This window comes from Drosophila pseudoobscura, chromosome 2 (assembly GCF_009870125.1).
Source record: "Drosophila pseudoobscura strain MV-25-SWS-2005 chromosome 2, UCI_Dpse_MV25, whole genome shotgun sequence".
Lineage (NCBI taxonomy): Eukaryota > Metazoa > Arthropoda > Insecta > Diptera > Drosophilidae > Drosophila > Drosophila pseudoobscura.
Window position 1 is genome coordinate 24,593,645 of NC_046679.1, and position 17,536 is coordinate 24,611,180.

The window sequence follows — 17,536 nt, forward strand, 5'->3', positions numbered from 1 at the left end:
GGATTTAAAAATAAAATGGGGTTTTCGACTTAGCGGTACTGCAGTAAGGCAGTACAAAATACTCGCTCCGTACGCTAAAATCTCCATACTTGTTACGGAATAACACAGCCTTTGCAAGCCCACCAACCCGATGCATCATCCTGCATCGATTTTTGTAAGGGTATTTTCGCAGTCGTCGCATCCACAGGGTCCGCACCAACTGTATATAAACTAAAGGCTGAATAAATGTACATATGCAAAAGAATATCAGAAAGCTAGACAAAAACGTTGGAATGGTATGCCTGGCAGGTCAACGACCTCATTGTATCCTTATTGCTAGGGTCCGAATATATTAGATTATTATTCAGACAATAAGATTTTCCGGCCCCAGACATCATTTAGCCGGAAGCAGTACATTCCAACATAACACTTTGCTGCCTAACGTGAAAATAAATCAACCGAAAATCAATAAGTCCGGGTTATTTCCTCAAGAAAGTGAATAAAAACTTCGGCTGGCAGTGAAAATCCACAGCGATAAAGGCCCACACAACAGTGGCGGCACTATCGATATTCATATATCGCAGTTGCAAGCATCGATTTTCAGTTGCGAAATATTTTCTTTCCCAAATGCAGTCAGAATATGCAGACGATATACATCTGGAGGCCCTTGAGGTGATTCTGAATCACATTCTGTACGTGCGCGGCATATATCCGGCACAAATCTTCAAGAAGCGACGCATTTACAACACCCCGATCTTCGTATCGATCTATCCCCCGCTAAATACATACCTTGCCGGCGTTCTGCGATCAGCCCGGGAGCTACTTTGCCGGCGAGAGCTAAAGTGCTTTGAGATCCTTCTGTATCACAGCGAGAACACGCCAATTGAAAGTTATATGCTACAGATAGAACAATTGGAGCCTGAGGCAGCGAGGCAGCCAGCGCAGGATCCGCACCTGATCGAGTACGAGCAACATCTGCGCGCCGCCCTGTACAAGCTTTCCGAACGCCTCAAGCCTTTGCCAAGGCTGCCTGGCAACTGCCAGTTCAAGGTGCATCTGCACACCACACAGACGGCCTTTGTCGAATTTAGCCACGAGGCCCAGTACCAGGAGTTTCCCTGGCTGCAGGCCGAGACTCCTCAGCAAATGGAAGCGCGATCGGGCACGGTCTCCCTGCTGCCGCTGGTCGCAGTCGACAACGTGGGATTGAAAATGCAGGCGCGCATCTTTGGTTGAGATGAGTGTTATTTCCGATTGATAATTGTGTATTAAATCAAAGTGTTACATTGAATCAGTGTGTGTATTGTGTATAAACTACATACTTTCTAGAGCAGTCCTTGACGCTTCAAGTCCTCAAATGTCTTGCGATTGACCACATTGCCCAGGGAGTCCTCGTACTCCTCCTCCTGGTCGGCTATCCAGCGTTCGCTCTGCTTTTGCGACTTCAGTTTCTCCCACAACGTGATGGCGTCCTCAATCTGGGTCACATTCGCGAAATGCGCCGTATTGGGTATACCCAGACACCGCATGCCGTGCGCATGTCGCCATTCGGCAAAGTGCCGCTGAAATGCCTTGGGTCCTTTGTAGGTGAAGTTGCCACAGATCTCGCAGTTGTAACTGATGTTCAGGCCATGCAGCTTGTAAAGCCAGTAGGGAATGGGCTTGCCGTCCCAGCCGAGGGGCAAGTTTTTGGGGTTGTACGGCACATCATCGGCATCGGGATCGTCGTCGTTGTCCGACTCGCTGGCCTCCACATCGCTGTCGTCCCGCTCGCCGCCCGTGCGCGCCTGCTTCCGCTGAACATTCTCCTTGGTCGCCGCCCGCTGCTCGGATAGCAATTCGGCGTATTTATAGAGCAGCGCTTCCAATTGAGCGATGTCTTTGCTGCGCTCGTGCTCCTTCGTCTGCGCATTGGCACTTTTGGCGCTTGGCTTCTTGGCCATCAGAGCGGGGTCCAGTGTGCTCTTGCCCTTGGTGGAAAACAAGCGTTGGGCACGCTCTTCCAGAGTGCCGCCACACTTAAGTCCCAGGGCAACCAGGGCGGACTTCAGACGATCCAGACCCAAGGAGGCCAGTTCCTCCCAGCTCGAGAACGCCGAGAGATCCAGGTGAGCTCCCGTATTGGCCAGCGCCGACTCGGTCTCTTTGAGCGACCATCCCGGAAAAGAACCCTGCAGCCACTGACGCTGGAAATCGAGCTCCACCTTGACCAGCTCCCCCTCCAGATCCAGCAGGGGCTGTATCCGTAGAATGAAGTTGTGCAGGTATTCGTTTAGTGTCTCAATGTACTTTCGGTACTCGCGGTTTTTCCGTTCGCGAGGAATGTCAAACACATGATCGAACGACATTAAGTACGCAATGTAGTCCAGCTTTTCGACAGCCCTCAGATTCAGGTAGATCTCATAGCACTCGTTCAGATCCAAATACCGGCCGCCGCCTTCCTCGTCGGTAAACTCAACGAGGGCGCTCATATCATCGGGATTGCTGTATATCTTGATCATGTCGTCAAACTCCACGGACAGCGGGACACTCACTTCGGCCGGATGCGATTTGTAGAACAGCTTGATCTGCTTCAGGCGGGCATAGAACTCGTTGAATTCGTTGGGGCCCGATAGGGCCGCAATCTCCTGTTTCCTCTCATTGTCCTTGTCTTCGTACAAGTCTCGCAATTGTGTGGTGGCATTATGATGCAGTTCCATCAAATATTTCAGCCTGTGCTCCGAATGAATGCGCTCCTTTTCTCCCGGCTTTTTGGTTGCGTGCTCGTCCACCATCAACTTGACGAGGCGCTCGCGTTCTTCATGGTATCGGCGCTGCTGCTCCAGGAGCGTCTCCATTGCACTTGAATTGTGGAGAATAAGTTGGAGTTTTCTGGTTGAATTATCGTTTATTCCCAAAAGAAAACACAAATTTTCATTTATTTCGCGTGTGTGTACCGCAGTGTGTTCGACCCTCAAAATTATACCGAAATATACCGTCTCATTGTAAAAATATACCGTAAATATACTGACGAATTAATGTTCTGATATATCTTTTTTTTGAAATACTGGCTTTTATTGGATTTTGTTAAAAAAAAAGGTTTTAGCGAAAAAGGTAAAGCAAAAAAAATCGTAAGAGAGTAAGCGTATTCCCTTTTATTGTATTTTGAAAAAAACATGGCTTAAACAACAAAGTTGTAAGCCCTATTTCGTTAATTTATGACATACTGGTTTCCAAACCATTTAAAACGTAATTAATAAAATGACTTTCTCAAATTTATATGTTTTAGACGTATTCATGCATTTGATTAGTTTCTATCGTTGAAATACCTTTTAAACAGAGTCTGACTAGTTTCTGGGGTTAAGTTCGATTTCTTATCGACATACGAGGCACCAAAATTGAGGAAAAAACAATCAGAGCAATTGCCGTAGCAGGTAACAAGTCAAGTATTTAAAGCAAGCCGACCAAGTAGAAAATTGATTCATCAATCGTATAAAACTATGTGGGCATGGCTAAATGTTCTATCTAGCTAGTAATATTCCACGGAAGATAAAAAACGAGGAATATGTAAGTAGAACTTGAATTCGTCAGTATATTCACGGTATATTTTTTAAGTAAGACGGTATGTTTCGGTATATTTCTGAGAGACGGACGGTATATTTTATCAATAAGTCCGCGGTCACACTGCATTAATGTTTCTCCGGCTCTAGATTTAAGCTAAACGTATACAAAAAGTGTAAGTCGTAGCCAATTGGCCTAAGAAAGGTGCTAATCATAAGTTTTATGTTTCAAATAATCAAATGCAGTGGAAAATGAATTCCAAAATGGCTCAAGAAAATTGCCGACGCGACAACGATACCTGACACACACACACACACCACGCACATATATATCTATACTCCAATCTATGTATGTATGCATGTACACGTACATGCAAGGGACGCACACGTATACAAATTGCTTGCAAATGGCGGATGCGTTTCCAACAAAAAAGAAAACTGCATTTAAATGTGAAAAGTAAAAATTGTTGACGTTGCAAGTGCGAGTAGAGACAACGGTAATCGCATCAAAAAGGAGTTGAAGAGAATTCGGCTGTGCGGCAAGTGGGGTGTCTGTGTGAGTGCAGTGCATGGTGTTGTGGTGTTTGTGTGTCGGACAGACGGCTTGTGGCGACGGTGGCAGCGACGCCCTTTTGTCTTCCTTCCACTCGTGACAGACACAAAGCGGCTCTCGGGCTCTTGCAGAAACCACTATTTATTCGGGTGCAATTATCAAAGGTGTTTGCCAATTAGATGCCTAATTAGAGGAAAATATCTCAATGGGATGAATGGCATACTTTCACTCGTGTGCCCCGATTACGATTTAATTATGAGCAAAAGGGACAGCTGACACAAAGAAAACCAGCAGCCAGCGAGCAGAATTTATTTGTTTGATTTGCCAAAAACTTGTGCGCCGCCGTCTGGGCTGCTCCGCCGCTGCGCTACGCCCTTGCTCTCCCCCCTCAGCGTGCATTGGTATTCCCGTTTGAGATTTTATCAAAAACTCAAGAAATGAACATAATTGATGTGCCTGTCCTCTTTATTCGCGTTGTCTTGCTCTGACAATTTACACATTGTTGGCAGCCTTCTGCTGACCTCACCACACACACACAAACGTACACGCGTATTCTGGCCCCAGCTTATCAAGAGCAGCGGAAAGAGAGAGGGAGGGAGACAGTGGCCTGCAGTCGAATAAATAATAAATGCACATCGAGTCGTTTCATTCACGTTCAATTGGCGATAAGGCCTTCGGAAATGTAATTCTAGGAAAACCCAATTGATAAATCGGACAGTATTGAAAAGTCACTTGTCTACGTCAGCAATCAATAATCATTAAGGGACATCATATTCAATAAGCTTATTTATAGCCGTGACACACACACACACACACATGCGTGTACATTTGTGAGTCACAGCTTTAAAAAGTATTCCCAATCTGGGGCAATCTTCCCTGGACCAAAATGTCGTCGAATGTCTTTTTTTGGGTGACCTACCAATCGAAGAACAAAACTACAAACGAACTTGACGCTCCCACGCAAGAAGACCAAATCTCCCACATGCCACCACGCTCTCTTTCCCTGCGGCGGGCAAAAACATTGCATGTTGCATAAATATCATAAAAGAAGAGTGGAGGAGAGCTTTCTAAAATTAAAACACTTGAGCCGCTTGCCGGCCGTGTCGCTTGCTCGCTGAAAATAGCAGACGAGAAAAATGCATTTATGAATAAATAAAAGAAAATAATGAATGAGTGCTCTCCGTGCAAGAGTAAGGGGAAGAGACTGAGAAGCACTTGCACCGTTCCTAGTGTTGCCCGATTGGAACAGCTAGAAATGGCTAACATATTATTACCAAAAATACTAAAATAAAAATAAAACAGAAAATTTTTCAAAATAACAATTAAGTCTTATTTAAGTATTCTTCACTGATAGAATATGAATATATCCAGAGTACTGCAATCAAAAGCTGACTTGGCGGAGAAACAATAGCTAACTTGGCTGCACTGGCACTGGCACTGGCTGACAGAAAGCAGAGAAATTCCATGTGTTTTTCGTGCTGTTGCTGGCAACTAATTGAACATTGCGGCGAGTGAGAGAAAAAAGAATACAGAGAATTAGGCCAACTGTGCAGTTTGTAACCAGGGCGAGCAGCAAAGTATATTTTGCATGCTGCCAGACCGTAATACATAATTATTTATAGGATGGCCATAATGATAATTGGCACCGCAAGATTTCGACTCTCACAAACACTCGAAACACACTAATACATGATCACATTCCGCAGCATTGCTCTTCCGGTTGATGACCTTTACCGGCGTTTTTATTGTATTTTTTCATTCGCTTATGTATTTGCCTCGTTTTTCTCTCTCTTTCTCTCTCTCTCTGTGTAAGTGTGTGTGTGTGCGCTCTGCTGGAGCAGGGCAATACTGGTCTGGTCTTGTCAGGGGAGTCTCCACTTGTCATTCGATTTACTGTTCGAAGCTGCTACTCATAGTTTCATCAAATATTTATTCCGGTTTATAGAGTACAAATAAGACAATATTTGAACAACGAAAGGTCTCTTATCGCCCATTTTCATAAATGAAAACTGATGGCATCAGCAAATAGGCAAACATAATATGTGTTTAACATTCTCAAGTTGTAAATTCTTCATGAAATTACTGTAAAAGCCTTAAAGCTCTCTACAACAAAATATGTACATACATACATATCTCTTGTGGGAGATTTTTTTTTCTTATTTAGAGAAGTGGAGCGCGTTGTTGTAAGCCCCGTACTATACGAGTTTGACTGTAAAAAATTCCCGAGACACAGTCAGAGAATCTTTTAGGCAGAAACATGACGCGGGAGAGTCAGAGCGTCCAGATATCTCAGAAGTTGTGGTGTGCTGCGGCCGGCAGATTCAGAGAGCAACAACCTTGAATTGAAATCTTTGCAATTTGTGAATTCCATTCCACTCCGCTTCCAGTGAAATTTCAAGTTCTAACTACATATGTGTGGTAGAGAGAGAGCCAGAGCCAGAGAGAGAGAGAGTCGGGACCACTTCTTCACGGTGAGGTGGCAAACCAGACTCTCTCTCAGAGCCAGGGAGAGAGCAAGAAAGCAAGAGATCGCAAAGCTTGGCTTCGGTGCTGGTGCTGGTGTTGCTGCTGCTGATGCTGACGTTACCTTCTGTCATTCCACAAAGAAGCTCTTGGGTCTCCGCTTGAAGATTTCTGTTTTAGAAAATAATTTTGTGAGTTCCGCTAGTACGATTTGCATACGTGTGCGTCAGAGACTCTTAATTTGGAGTGGAGAGGTGCGTGTTTGTGTGGGAATAGCTAACGATTTCAGCTTTTCTTTTGGGTTTTTTATGTGGGAGCATCTGCGTCAACGCCTTCAGGTCTTTTTGTGCAAATTTAACTTTCGTTCAAGGCTAGACAGCAGCTGCAAGTTGTTTGTTAACTGCTTTATAGGCACTTTGTATGTTTTTTCTTTCTTGGAATAAATTTCTGCCTCTGTGAATCTGTAAATCTGTGAATCGATAATGTAATCTCTCTACTGTTGCCATTCAGACATTACGCATTCAAATATACCGTAAGAGAGTGCCATATGTATTAATTTACAGTTACAGGAAAGAGTATACGGATACCCCGCCGCCATGCAGCCCTTTGTTGCCATGCACTTCGTTAATCTCCCGACACTGAAATAACACAATGAAAAATTTGAGCAAAGCGCAGTTTTTACAAATAAATAAACGCCAAACAAACAGTGCGAAGTGCAATAACAAGAGTTGTTCATCATAAAGTGTACGTGTATTACGGTACCATTCACCGGCCGGCCGGTAAACTGATAAGCACGTACTATGTATTTATTGTTGTGCAATGTACATATGTATGTACATACACGAGCGCGAACACAATCGCACGTACACGCACACGCATGTGGCTTACACCAATACACAGACTTGCAGTAATTGCTATTGGGTGTAAATGTCGTTGATCTTTCGTTTAATGTGAAATTTTTGGACAGTTTTTGCTCGTCTGTTGCCGACTTGATCCGATCCACTAATTGCAAAAGTACACGTCATCAGCAGCAGCAGCGCACAAAAAATGGCTGATAACGAAGCAGGAACTAAAAGAAATGATGGGGTTTTTTTTTAGTTGATTTTCATTAGAAATAGGTTCTGAAACATCACATTTTTTCCCGTTATAACTCTTGCCGCTTTGATTCCAGTAACCTACACGTTAAGGAGAGATTCCTGAGAAGAACCCCCAATCAGCTGCATCAAGGCATAATATGCAAATATGGATTTCCACATACTGATCGTCATTGGTTGTGTGATCAGCGCCTCCCTGCTCTCCTTCCTGTTCATCAACAAGATCTTCAGGCGCAAGACCTTCGAGGAGGTCGTGGCCGAGAAGCGCGCGTTGAGTGCCAATTTGTACAAGGCCGGCGGAGGAGCAGCGGCCAGCAAGAAGCCCAAGAAGAAGGAACTGAAGCGTGAGAAGAAGCAGCGCCAAAGGGAACAGCAGCGGGATGCCAGCCATGATCCCGAGGAGGATTACTCCGATGGCCAGTCCGAGGAGCAGGGTTCGGTCGAGGAGGAGCCCGGCCTGTCCAAGCAGCACGTGGAATTCGAGCCCGATGCAGAGATCATGCACGACCAGCGTAGGTCAAGCAATGCGGCCGAAAAGGAGAACGTCCCTGTAGGAAAGAAGGGCAAGAAGGACAAGCGGAATGCTGGCAAGGGTGGAGGAGCAGCAGCAGCAGCCGCCGCCGCCGCATCTGTGGCTGGCATTTTGGTCAACAAAAACGAGCCGGTGGCCGTCAAGCCCGCTACCGTCGAGGAGACTCCTACTTTGAATAATTTTGAGGTACGGGCTCCCAAGGACGTGGTCGAGCTAAAGAAGCAGGAGCAAAAGGAACGCAAAGAGGACAACAACAACAAGCAGCAGGCCCAGAAGAAGAACGCAGCCGGCAGTGTTGCCAAAAAGGAGAAGCCAGTCACTGGAGGAGTGCCCTCCACTGCTGACCAGGAGGCACCGTCCGTACCCAAACAGATACTGAAGCAGCAGCAGCAACAGCAGAACGGCTCGCCCAAGACCCAAAACAACCAAGTGAACAACAAGACCAAACAGCAACAGCAGCAGCAGCAGCACCAGCACAAGAAACAGCAGAAGGAGACGCTGACAGCCAAGGAACTGGCCCAGGCTTTGGAAAAACTGGCCGAGCATCAGAACCAAACGATTGGTGTCTCAGCCCTCATGAATGTCTTCTCCCGGGCCGAGCTGAATCGCTCCGAGATCCAGATTTTGATCGATTATCTGCTGAACAAGCAGCAGGATATGCCCGCCTCCCATGCCGAGTGGTCGGATGATATTTGCCAGAAATTGAAGCGCCAGCTGGAGGAGAAGGAGAAGCTACTGGCCGAAGAGCAGGAGGCCTCCATTGGCATCCAGGCCAAGCTGCGTGAACTGCGCCAGGAGGTCAATACGGAGCGCGCCCAAATGCACGGTCGCATTCAGGCCTACAACGATAAGCTCCAGGCCAAGGAGCAGGAGGTGTCCGCCGTCAATCAGGAGTTGTCCAGTCTCAACGACAAGCTGACCCTCGAACGCCAGCAATTCCAGGTATGTCCACAGCAGCCACGCCAAATGAGCCTCCTATAAGTTTCTTATATTTTCGTTTTAGACCCTGCTGAGGGAAAAGCAGGCTAGTTCGCAGGATCTAGTGCCGCAGTTGCAGCGCCTGCAACAGGATCTGGCACACAAGGAGAAGTGCCTGGCCGACATGACCGCCTTCGTGAGCGCCGAGACGCAGCAGAAGAACGAGCTGATTCAGCAGCAGGCACAGCAACTGCTCGCCCTCGAGCAGCAGCGCGACGAGCTGGAGGTGCGCCAGAACAACAGTATCTATGAGCTGGAGGAGCGCAAGCACGTGGACGCGGAGAACGGCGAGCTAAAGGTGGAGTTGCGCAATCTCCACAATGCGTTGGAGTCGGCCAAAGCCGATCTAGCGCAGGCCCAGTCGGAACTGAAGCACGTCCGGGGCGGAGAGCTGCAGGAGCTGCGCCAGCAGGCGGCCACTTTGGAGGCCAACAACCAGACACTCAACCAGCAGCTCAGCCAAGCCACAAGCAGCGCCGTACAGGCGACAGCCGCCCAGTCGGAGCAGGCCCAGTTCCAGTCCGATGCTTTGGCCAAGAAGCAGCAGGAGCTGAGTGCGCTGCAGGCCCAGTACGGATCGCTGACCGAGGCCCAGGACAAGCAGCAGCAGCACTCCAGCAGCCTGCAATCTCAGGTGCTGGAACTGCAACAACGCGCCGAGCAGCTGGTGGCAAGGGAAAAACAGCTGCTGCAGGAGTTGCAGGAACAGCGCGAGAAGAATAATGTGAGTAGAGGAAACTTTTAGCTGGATTCGTGTTTGTTTCTGTCCTACCCATTCGCATGCCCGTGTTCTCCCATCCTCTTGCGTTGTTGTTGCACCCTTTTACTAATTTGCCACACGTATTTGTGTTTCGTCAGGACGTGCGTATGAAAAATTGGAAGTTGATTGAAGCGTTGCAAAATGCCGAAGCAACAGCAACCGCCACGGCAAAGACGAAAACAAATACAAAGCAATCCTTAGGCGTAAGTGCATGCACAGATCCTGTCCTTTTCCCTTTTCCTAGCTTAATTTTCCTTGAAATCCTGCAAAACTCTATTCTCTTGTTTCTTCCGCATTGCAGCAGCAACAGAAAGATCTGCAACAGCAACAGAAGGATCTGCAACAGCAAAAGCAAGATCTGCAGCTGCAACAGCAACAGCAACAACAGCAAAAGTCCGTGGCGGCTGCTAATGGGGGAAACTCCTCCGCAAAGAGCGAACAGCAACGCATACGCGATCTTTACCAGCGTCTCTACCCTGAAGCGGTGAAAGCGCAAGCGGCCAGCGCACTGCAGGCTTCCTTTGATCAGTGGCTGGAGCAGGTCCTGGCCACACACATCAAGCAGCAGCAGCTGGAGCTGGAGAGGAAGGCGGCTCAGAATAGTAGTAATAAGTCCACACAATCAAACAATAGTAGCAGTAGCAGCAACCACAATAGTAGCAGCACCAGCAGCATCCCCAACAATATTAGTAGCAATAATAGTAGTTCGAATAGCAAATCCTCCTCCTCCTCCGCCGCCTCCACTGCTGAGCAGCAGCAACAGCAGCTGGAGCTGCACAAACAGAACCTGCAGCTGCGGGAAACGAACGACAAGCTGACGCAGCTGGTCACCAAAACGGTAAGAAATGGTGCTTTTATTATTTATTCTCTTATTCTATTCTTAAATTGTTTTCTGCAGACCAACACGCTGATGGACTTGGAGGAGCGTGCACGGGAGCAGGACGAGCATTGGCGTGGCATTGTTAACCAGAAGGAGCAGCTGATCACCAAGCTGCAACAGCATGCCTCAAATGGGGAGCAGGTAGGTGGCAGGTCTTCCTTTTTTCAATGAAGATTCTGAAGCAATGTTCTTTTTGCAGGACATTTAATGTCGCGGAAGAGCATTAGATGGAGAAGTCCTACAACGACGATAAATGACAAGCGGACAACACACACGAGTTTGTCCAAACTTCCGTAACAACAGCAACAGCAAACCATAATTCTAACAATTCTATTAAGTTTAACGAGAGGAGTCTCCCACAGCAACAGCAACAGCAACCATTTAACATTTAAAGAATAAAGAACTACGTACGGGAATGCTTTAAGAACTTATAACTAGAGCAACAAAAAAGTAAAATTAATATAAAAACGACTTTTGTGCAATGTTAAACGAGATATAAAAACAAATCGAAGGAATTCTAGAGCCCTCCCTCACAAGCAAACAACAAAATCCATTGCTGCTGCTCAAAGTGAGAAAAATGTCTTTTTCTAATTATTAATTATTATCAATGATTATTTAACCAGAAGGCCGTATGCGTATAATATTTGTGTTGAACTTGCATTTAAACAAAAAACACGCGCTATAAACAATTGTATATGTATATGTATCTTATGTTTAAGCAAATGAATTTACACAAAAACAAAAACTACTTAAAAGGCAATTCTATACAAAATAAACCAATTATATACTTATAGTTAAATATCCTAAATTTATGTATTGTATGCATGTAATTTGTATGTGTATTTTTTTTCTCCATGTTTTCCATGTTCTGTTTTCAATTTAATTTAATTGTGAAGCAAAAAGTATTCAAATCCGCAGCAGCATGTGGTCTCGGTCCACCCCACAAACGACAGCAACAGCAACAACATTTAATTAGGCGTATATAAAACCAAGAAATAACTATTTTTATATAAACAAACACACACACACACAAAAGAGAATGAAACCGTATTTATAAGTAAAACGCAAATTCACACGAAATGCTAGCTAATTAGCGATAAAAGAATTGTCAAAAAGTAAACTTGTTGCATGCAAAAAAAGTATTTAAGTGTAAACCGAAACGACGGAGGAGGAGTAGGAGGAAAAAACACACAAAAGGCGCCCCCCTCCCCCCAAGTAAACGAATGAGCTATAGCCTGCATTATGAAGATTTATGATGTATAACTTATGGTAAATGAGAATTAAATACATACACACATATGAATCAAAGTGAGAGAATACTTTTGTTGGGCTTTTGCTGGCTGGCTAACTACTTATTTGTTGGCTGGTTGGTGCTGGCTTTGCTGCCAATCTGTAGATTCTGCAGGGGAATGACCATGTGGAAGGGATACTGTAGCAGTTGGGCGCACGAGGGCCGCATCTTGGGATTCAGCTGAAGGCAATTTTTGACCATCTATAAAGGAGTTTGAATATATATCCCACATCTACATATATGATATCAAAGACTGTAAAATACCAAGTTGTTGCATCAGTAACAAATTTCCATTTCAATTTCCGTTCGATGATTCGTGGTTTCGCCTGGTTTCTTAACAGCGACTTGTGCTGTGTCTTTTACTCTTATTATTTAATTTGTTGACCGAAAAGCCTCGCCTAACAATGTGTGGATTGCTGTTGGATTCTGCGGAACGACTCAGCTTCCCACAGAATTGTCGAACAGGCGAAGCTGAGAAGAATATGCCGCCATAAAACATCTTTTTGGAGCCTCATGCAACATCTTGGTAATTGTATTGTCTTTGATAGTACTCTACGAAAACTCACATGAACCAGCATGGCTGGATAGTAGAAAGGTATCTCTGGATACTCAATGTTTGTCCCCGGATTGGCAATGGCATTCATCTTAGCACAAATATTGCGTATATGACCAAAGGGCGTCTTTTGGTACAGCAGCAGATACAGTATGCAGCCCAAGGACCATACATCCGACTTGGTGGAGATCTTTATCTTGGGCTGATTAGCACCGCGCATGGGACTGTTGCCCGTCGAGATATCCGTGAGCGCCTCAGGACTGATGTAGTTAAAGGTGCCCGCCTGGGAGAACTTTATGATGCTGGTGGAGTCCACCGAAATGTTGCTGGCAATTCCAAAGTCAATCAGCTTCAGACGGCCATTGACCATCAGAAAGTTGGCCGGCTTCAGGTCCGAGTGTATGACACCGTGCAAATGGATATAGTTGACAGCCTGCAGCATCTGGTACAGAATGCTCATCAGGCTGTAGGCGGGCAGATTTGTGGTGTAGCTTTGGAGGATCTTGTTCAAGTCGGAGTCACCCTTCTCCATCACCACATACAGCTTGGACTCCTCGCGCAGAAGTTGACTGTGGGAAAGCGGAATGTATTTATACCTTTAAAGTCTCTGAAATCTAGTTACTCACTAATCGTACAAAGCCACAACGCATACGTTGCCCTGCAGCTTCTCCAACAGCTTGGTTTCATTCAAATAGCCTTGAACCACCGTCGGATCGGCCTGCAGATCCACTACCTTCAAGGCAAACTCCCCACCAGAGTCCGGACGACGGGCCAGGTAAACGGAACTGGAGCCGCCACAGCCCAGCTTCTGGCATATCGCGTACTCATGATCCTTTATCTTTATTATGTTGTTCGATGATTTGGTGGAGGTGGAGGGCGGCAATGGCTCTGGTTTCTTAATGGGCACCGACACAACTTCTTTGGGTTTCACTGGCTCAATTTTTGGCGGCAACATTTCATTTTCTGCCTCATGGAAAGCATTGTCTAAAGACTTCTTTGACTTTCCATTGATGTGCTCTGCCTTGGGCTGCGGCTCTGGCTTTGCCGGGGGAATGTCGGGACTCTCACTGATGGTGTCGCACAGGGAGAAGCTGTCGCAGGGAAAGGGAGCGCCACGGCCCACGGTCATGGGCGTCTGGAAGAGAACCTTCTGCGAGCGAAACTCATTGGATACCGCACTGCGGGGTTTAGATGCCTGAGTGGAGCCGCGTACTCGCACCAGTGGCGTTATGAAGTCACCTTCGGGCTTCGCATGAGACTTGGCCACAATCGAGGATCCATTGCGCAGGGGAGTCTCGTCATCAAATAGTTTACGTCGCTCTGAGATTGTTTGGAGCTTTTTAATGGCCTGCGGTTCTGGCGCAGCCGCCGGGGAGTTCTGATTGGGGGCAGTGGTGCTGCTGCTGCAGTTGATGCCCATGTTGCCGAAGCGTCCCAGGAATGACAAATTCGAATCAGATTGCTTGAGTGCGGCCCCCGTGGAGGGAGCTGGACCACCGCTAACCGACAACTCGTGCGTGGGACTCAACACAAAGGAATCATTGAGAATGGCACAGTTGAGATTGTGGTCGTTTTTGTTATCATCCTCCTCATCGCTGTCCGAGTCCATCATGGCCATTTCAGAGACGCGCCGTGGCCTGAAACACACACCAAATTAAAAGGCGACGCCATTTGCGTGGAAAAAGATACTAACAGCACTTCACCGGCTGCCCTATTGTGAAGTGGAATGTTTTCCTTATTGCCAGCATTATTGAAGCCGATGACTGATCTCTGACCGAATGCAGATGTCGCCGCCGCTGGCCGTGGGTTTTTTGCGGCTGCGATATTTGATCGGTGCGGCTTGAGAGGCGTATTGTAGTCATCGTCCGTGTCCGAGTCAATACCAAGCGCTAGCAAGTCCTTGATGCGGCGCGGCACAGGAGTAGTCATTTATTATCTTTTTTAAAATTGAATTTAAACAAAAAGCCATAGAACTAGAGATGATATTTGCTCACCTTTTATCGTTATCGATCGAGGTGTGCGCCAAAATCAAACTAGTTTCCTATGAAGTAGGTGAGATTATATTCTCAATACGTAATTTAAGAGTCAGTCTTAGTTACCATTATGGTTCGAGTTTTATTTAATATCTATTTTTTTATAGTGCCTTTTTAAACTCAAATTTGGCAGTTTATGACGAACTGGTTCTGTGAAGCACCTCGAACTCAACCAAGTGGCAGCCCTGAGAATATTCGATAAGTTATCGCAAACAATTTTGTACAGTTAGCAGCGCCACAAAAGCCGATAACAGATTGACCGTTTATTGTACTCTTAATACTTTTCAGGTAATAACAGGTAATAAAGCAGTCAAGTAGATGATTGAGAGATCTATCTAGTTAGCAATAATCGACGGAATATCAAAAACGAATATAAACTTGAATTCGTCATTATATTTACGGTATATTTTTAAAATAAGATGGTATACTTCGGTATATTTCTGAGAGCCGGGCGGTATATTTTATCTGTAAATACGTGTTCACACTGGCCGACAACAAACAAAATAAAAACATTTTGAGAATTACGCATAATTTCGCTGCGCATTTAAGGAAAAAAGACCCCCAAAATGGATAACGAATCAACAGGCGCCGCCGTCCCGGCGGGCGTTATACCGCCACACATCCAAGACACGGACCAACTGTTGGATCCCGTTCTCTTTTCGAACGACAATCGAAACTTCAAGCTGAAAACCGTGCCCGCATTTAGGTGAGGATGAATGGGAGTGGGGCATGGGCCTGCCGCCGGCGACAATGAATCACTTCATTGTCCAGCGAAAGGGTTGAAATTTGATGAGATATGGATGAGTGCGATGCAATTAACGCACACCAATGCAAATTTACTTTACAGCATACACTTGCTTATCTCGTCGGTGATTTCGTGTGTGGGCATTGGACTGGCGGCCCTGTGGCAAGCGGAACGACGATGCGACGCCTACTTTATAATGCTCTACTTGCGTGCAACCTTCTGGGTCATTACATATGTAAGGACTTGCGATTCATTCAAGCGTTTGGATTCGACCTGGCTCAATGTCAATTTTCCATTTTTGCAGCTCTTCGACCACTTTGTGAAAATTCAACATCAAAAGCTACGGATGAGCGGCTACCATGATTTCCATCGGGAGACAAGCATGCAGAAGGGCATTCCCCTGCAAGTGGTGTCTCTCTGGAACTCAATGCTGCTTGCTGTCCAGGCCATGATCCATCATTATTATGGAGTGAGCTTCTGGGAGCACTGTGCCGCCGGCTGGCTGTCGCCGATCAGCTATGTGACTGCGTTCAGTGTTGCCGAGAATGTGGTGTTGGCCATCTTCCATGGCTGCTATATTGGTTAGTTTAGTGATATTTTCTTCCAGGAGAGATTATTTTCAATTCTGAATCTCTTTGCCCTGCAGACAAGGTGAGAAAATTTAACAAGGCCAATCTGGCCCCAGATGTCCTGCGAGGCACTGATCAAGTCGGCGGCTCTTTGGGACTGATGCAGCCCGGCGGCGACACAGCCGAACTGCTGGAGAAGCAAGCGGATCTCATTGCCTATCTGCGGGATCATACGCACAGGCTCAACCTAAGTATGCACAAAATGCAGACGAATGTGCGGCCCGTACGCACGCCACAGATTCCTTAAGGATGGGCGAAGGAAGGACCATTTATACACTACATATTATCATTTTCTTTTTACTTTTTAATGGCGCTTTTCCTTTTATTCTATTACTATTATTCATGACGGAAGAAATGTTCTTTAAGGAAAATCATATTTAAACACAATTATGCCAAATTGTAAATATATAAAAAAAAATTAAAAATTTTGATCTATTCGCTGATGATTCACTAATCAGTATGATTGTAAAGTTATATACACAAAGTGCGCGTGTGGATGTGTGTGTTAAATTGTTAAATTAAATCTGATCTATATATTATCTTTAATCTAATTGCATTGTTGTCCACCATTTAGCATTTCCGGGGGGATTTCTAGCACCTCCAACGAGTTGTCCTTCGATGATGTTACGATCTTTAAATGCAGAAAGTGATGTAAAATACAATGCCAATGAGAAATTGAAAGCTTCAAGACTTACACTGTCGCCCGCTATGGCCAGGGCCAGTACCAAGCGTCCAGCGCCCTCGAACCGGCCCACCTGGGAGCCCTTATGCTTATCCAAGACATAAATGAATCCATCATAGCAGCCAATCAGCAAATATCTGTCCCTGAAGCTGACCATGGACACGGCCCCATTGCCACAGCTCAGCTTTGTGACCAGGTTTCCACTCTAAAAGTTACAAAAGAATCATTCAGTTTGGATTTTGAAAGAACCAATCAGTGGAGAGGATCATTCTTACAGCAAACTCAAACTTGTAGATCTCGTTCTTCTGCGTGCCGCAGTAGACATGTCCGTCATTGAGCAGTAAACTGTAGACGTTCAGTCCGTCGGGTACGCCCAGGCGACGTAGCAACAGACCTGTGGCCGCATCATGGAAATTCACAAAGTTTCCCTTGCAGCCCAGTATGATGATCTTCCTGTGGCCTTCTTTGGTGGCCTTGACTGCGATAATGGACTGGCCCGTGGAGAGCAAAGGGGATTCTATCATTTTGTTGGTCTGCAATCAAAAGAACAAAATTTTTTAGATTACAAAAGGAAAGAAATTTAACAAAAATATGGACCTATAGTCCTTTTGGAGATGCGGGGCATCGATCCCCGTACCTCTCACATGCTAAGCGAGCGCTCTACCATCTGAGCTACATCCCCGTTGTGGATAAGCCCAATATGTTGGCCCTAAAAAGTGCGTGCTTTGGTTGTGGGCCAACATTATTATACTACGGCTCATTGTTATCCAAAGTGCATCGTCATGACAAACGCGCATACGATCCAAAAACATAAAAAAAACCGGT

At 45.9% G+C, this 17,536-nt stretch overlaps 6 protein-coding genes and 1 non-coding gene across 13 annotated transcripts in view; 3 read left to right on the forward strand and 4 right to left on the reverse strand.

Annotated features, from left to right (window-relative positions):
* The first annotated feature begins 535 nt into the window (after positions 1-535).
* Positions 536-1,270, forward strand: PolZ2 (DNA polymerase zeta subunit 2). The gene has a single exon (XM_001359510.4). It carries the CDS (start codon positions 607-609, stop codon positions 1,213-1,215), a length of 609 nt encoding a protein of 202 aa, XP_001359547.3. The 5' UTR covers positions 536-606; the 3' UTR covers positions 1,216-1,270.
* On the reverse strand, positions 1,207-2,937 carry noi (splicing factor 3a subunit 3 noi). Its single transcript, XM_001359511.5, has one exon. It carries the CDS (start codon positions 2,814-2,816, stop codon positions 1,305-1,307), a length of 1,512 nt encoding a protein of 503 aa, XP_001359548.1. The 5' UTR covers positions 2,817-2,937; the 3' UTR covers positions 1,207-1,304.
* Positions 2,938-3,594: 657 nt separating this feature from the next.
* alt (aluminum tubes) lies at positions 3,595-11,608 on the forward strand. Of its 4 annotated transcripts, none has more exons than XM_033376793.1 (7): positions 3,595-3,694; positions 7,706-9,102; positions 9,164-9,862; positions 9,997-10,101; positions 10,200-10,736; positions 10,797-10,919; positions 10,978-11,608. In XM_033376793.1, the coding sequence occupies exons 2-7, from the start codon at positions 7,777-7,779 to the stop codon at positions 10,984-10,986; spliced, it is 2,799 nt and encodes a 932-aa protein (XP_033232684.1). In that variant the 5' UTR covers positions 3,595-3,694; positions 7,706-7,776; the 3' UTR covers positions 10,987-11,608. The 4 variants fall into 4 exon arrangements, with proteins under 4 accessions (XP_033232684.1, XP_001359549.4, XP_033232685.1 ...); XM_033376794.1 differs by lacking the exon at positions 3,595-3,694 and adding an exon at positions 6,656-6,788; XM_033376795.1 differs by lacking the exon at positions 3,595-3,694 and adding an exon at positions 6,704-6,725.
* Positions 11,609-12,009: 401 nt separating this feature from the next.
* Mps1 (Monopolar spindle 1) lies at positions 12,010-14,672 on the reverse strand. The gene is made up of 5 exons (XM_001359513.4): positions 14,617-14,672; positions 14,316-14,558; positions 13,249-14,259; positions 12,636-13,191; positions 12,010-12,270 (listed from the first exon to the last, which is right to left on the reverse strand). The coding sequence occupies exons 2-5, from the start codon at positions 14,549-14,551 to the stop codon at positions 12,127-12,129; spliced, it is 1,947 nt and encodes a 648-aa protein (XP_001359550.3). The 5' UTR covers positions 14,552-14,558; positions 14,617-14,672; the 3' UTR covers positions 12,010-12,126.
* Positions 14,673-15,142: 470 nt separating this feature from the next.
* On the forward strand, positions 15,143-16,464 carry LOC4802681 (transmembrane protein 192). The gene is made up of 4 exons (XM_001359514.5): positions 15,143-15,361; positions 15,503-15,635; positions 15,705-15,981; positions 16,047-16,464. The coding sequence occupies exons 1-4, from the start codon at positions 15,222-15,224 to the stop codon at positions 16,274-16,276; spliced, it is 780 nt and encodes a 259-aa protein (XP_001359551.3). The 5' UTR covers positions 15,143-15,221; the 3' UTR covers positions 16,277-16,464.
* Positions 16,324-17,536, reverse strand: part of LOC4802682 (uncharacterized) — a 28,770-nt gene continuing 27,557 nt past the window's right edge. For 3 of the 4 annotated variants that reach the window (XM_015182514.2, XM_015182513.2, XM_001359515.5), the window contains 3 exons: positions 16,987-17,244; positions 16,725-16,916; positions 16,324-16,660 (listed from right to left, as the gene is read on the reverse strand). In XM_015182514.2, the coding sequence (XP_015038000.2) occupies positions 16,577-16,660; positions 16,725-16,916; positions 16,987-17,244 (534 nt within the window). In that variant the 3' untranslated portion in view covers positions 16,324-16,576. Of the gene's footprint in view, positions 16,661-16,724; positions 16,917-16,986; positions 17,245-17,536 lie in introns of those variants that run through there. The other variant, XR_001451884.2, reaches the window with a different exon arrangement.
* TRNAA-AGC (transfer RNA alanine (anticodon AGC)) lies at positions 17,321-17,393 on the reverse strand. Its single transcript has one exon. It is a non-coding gene; the product is annotated as a tRNA-Ala (tRNA).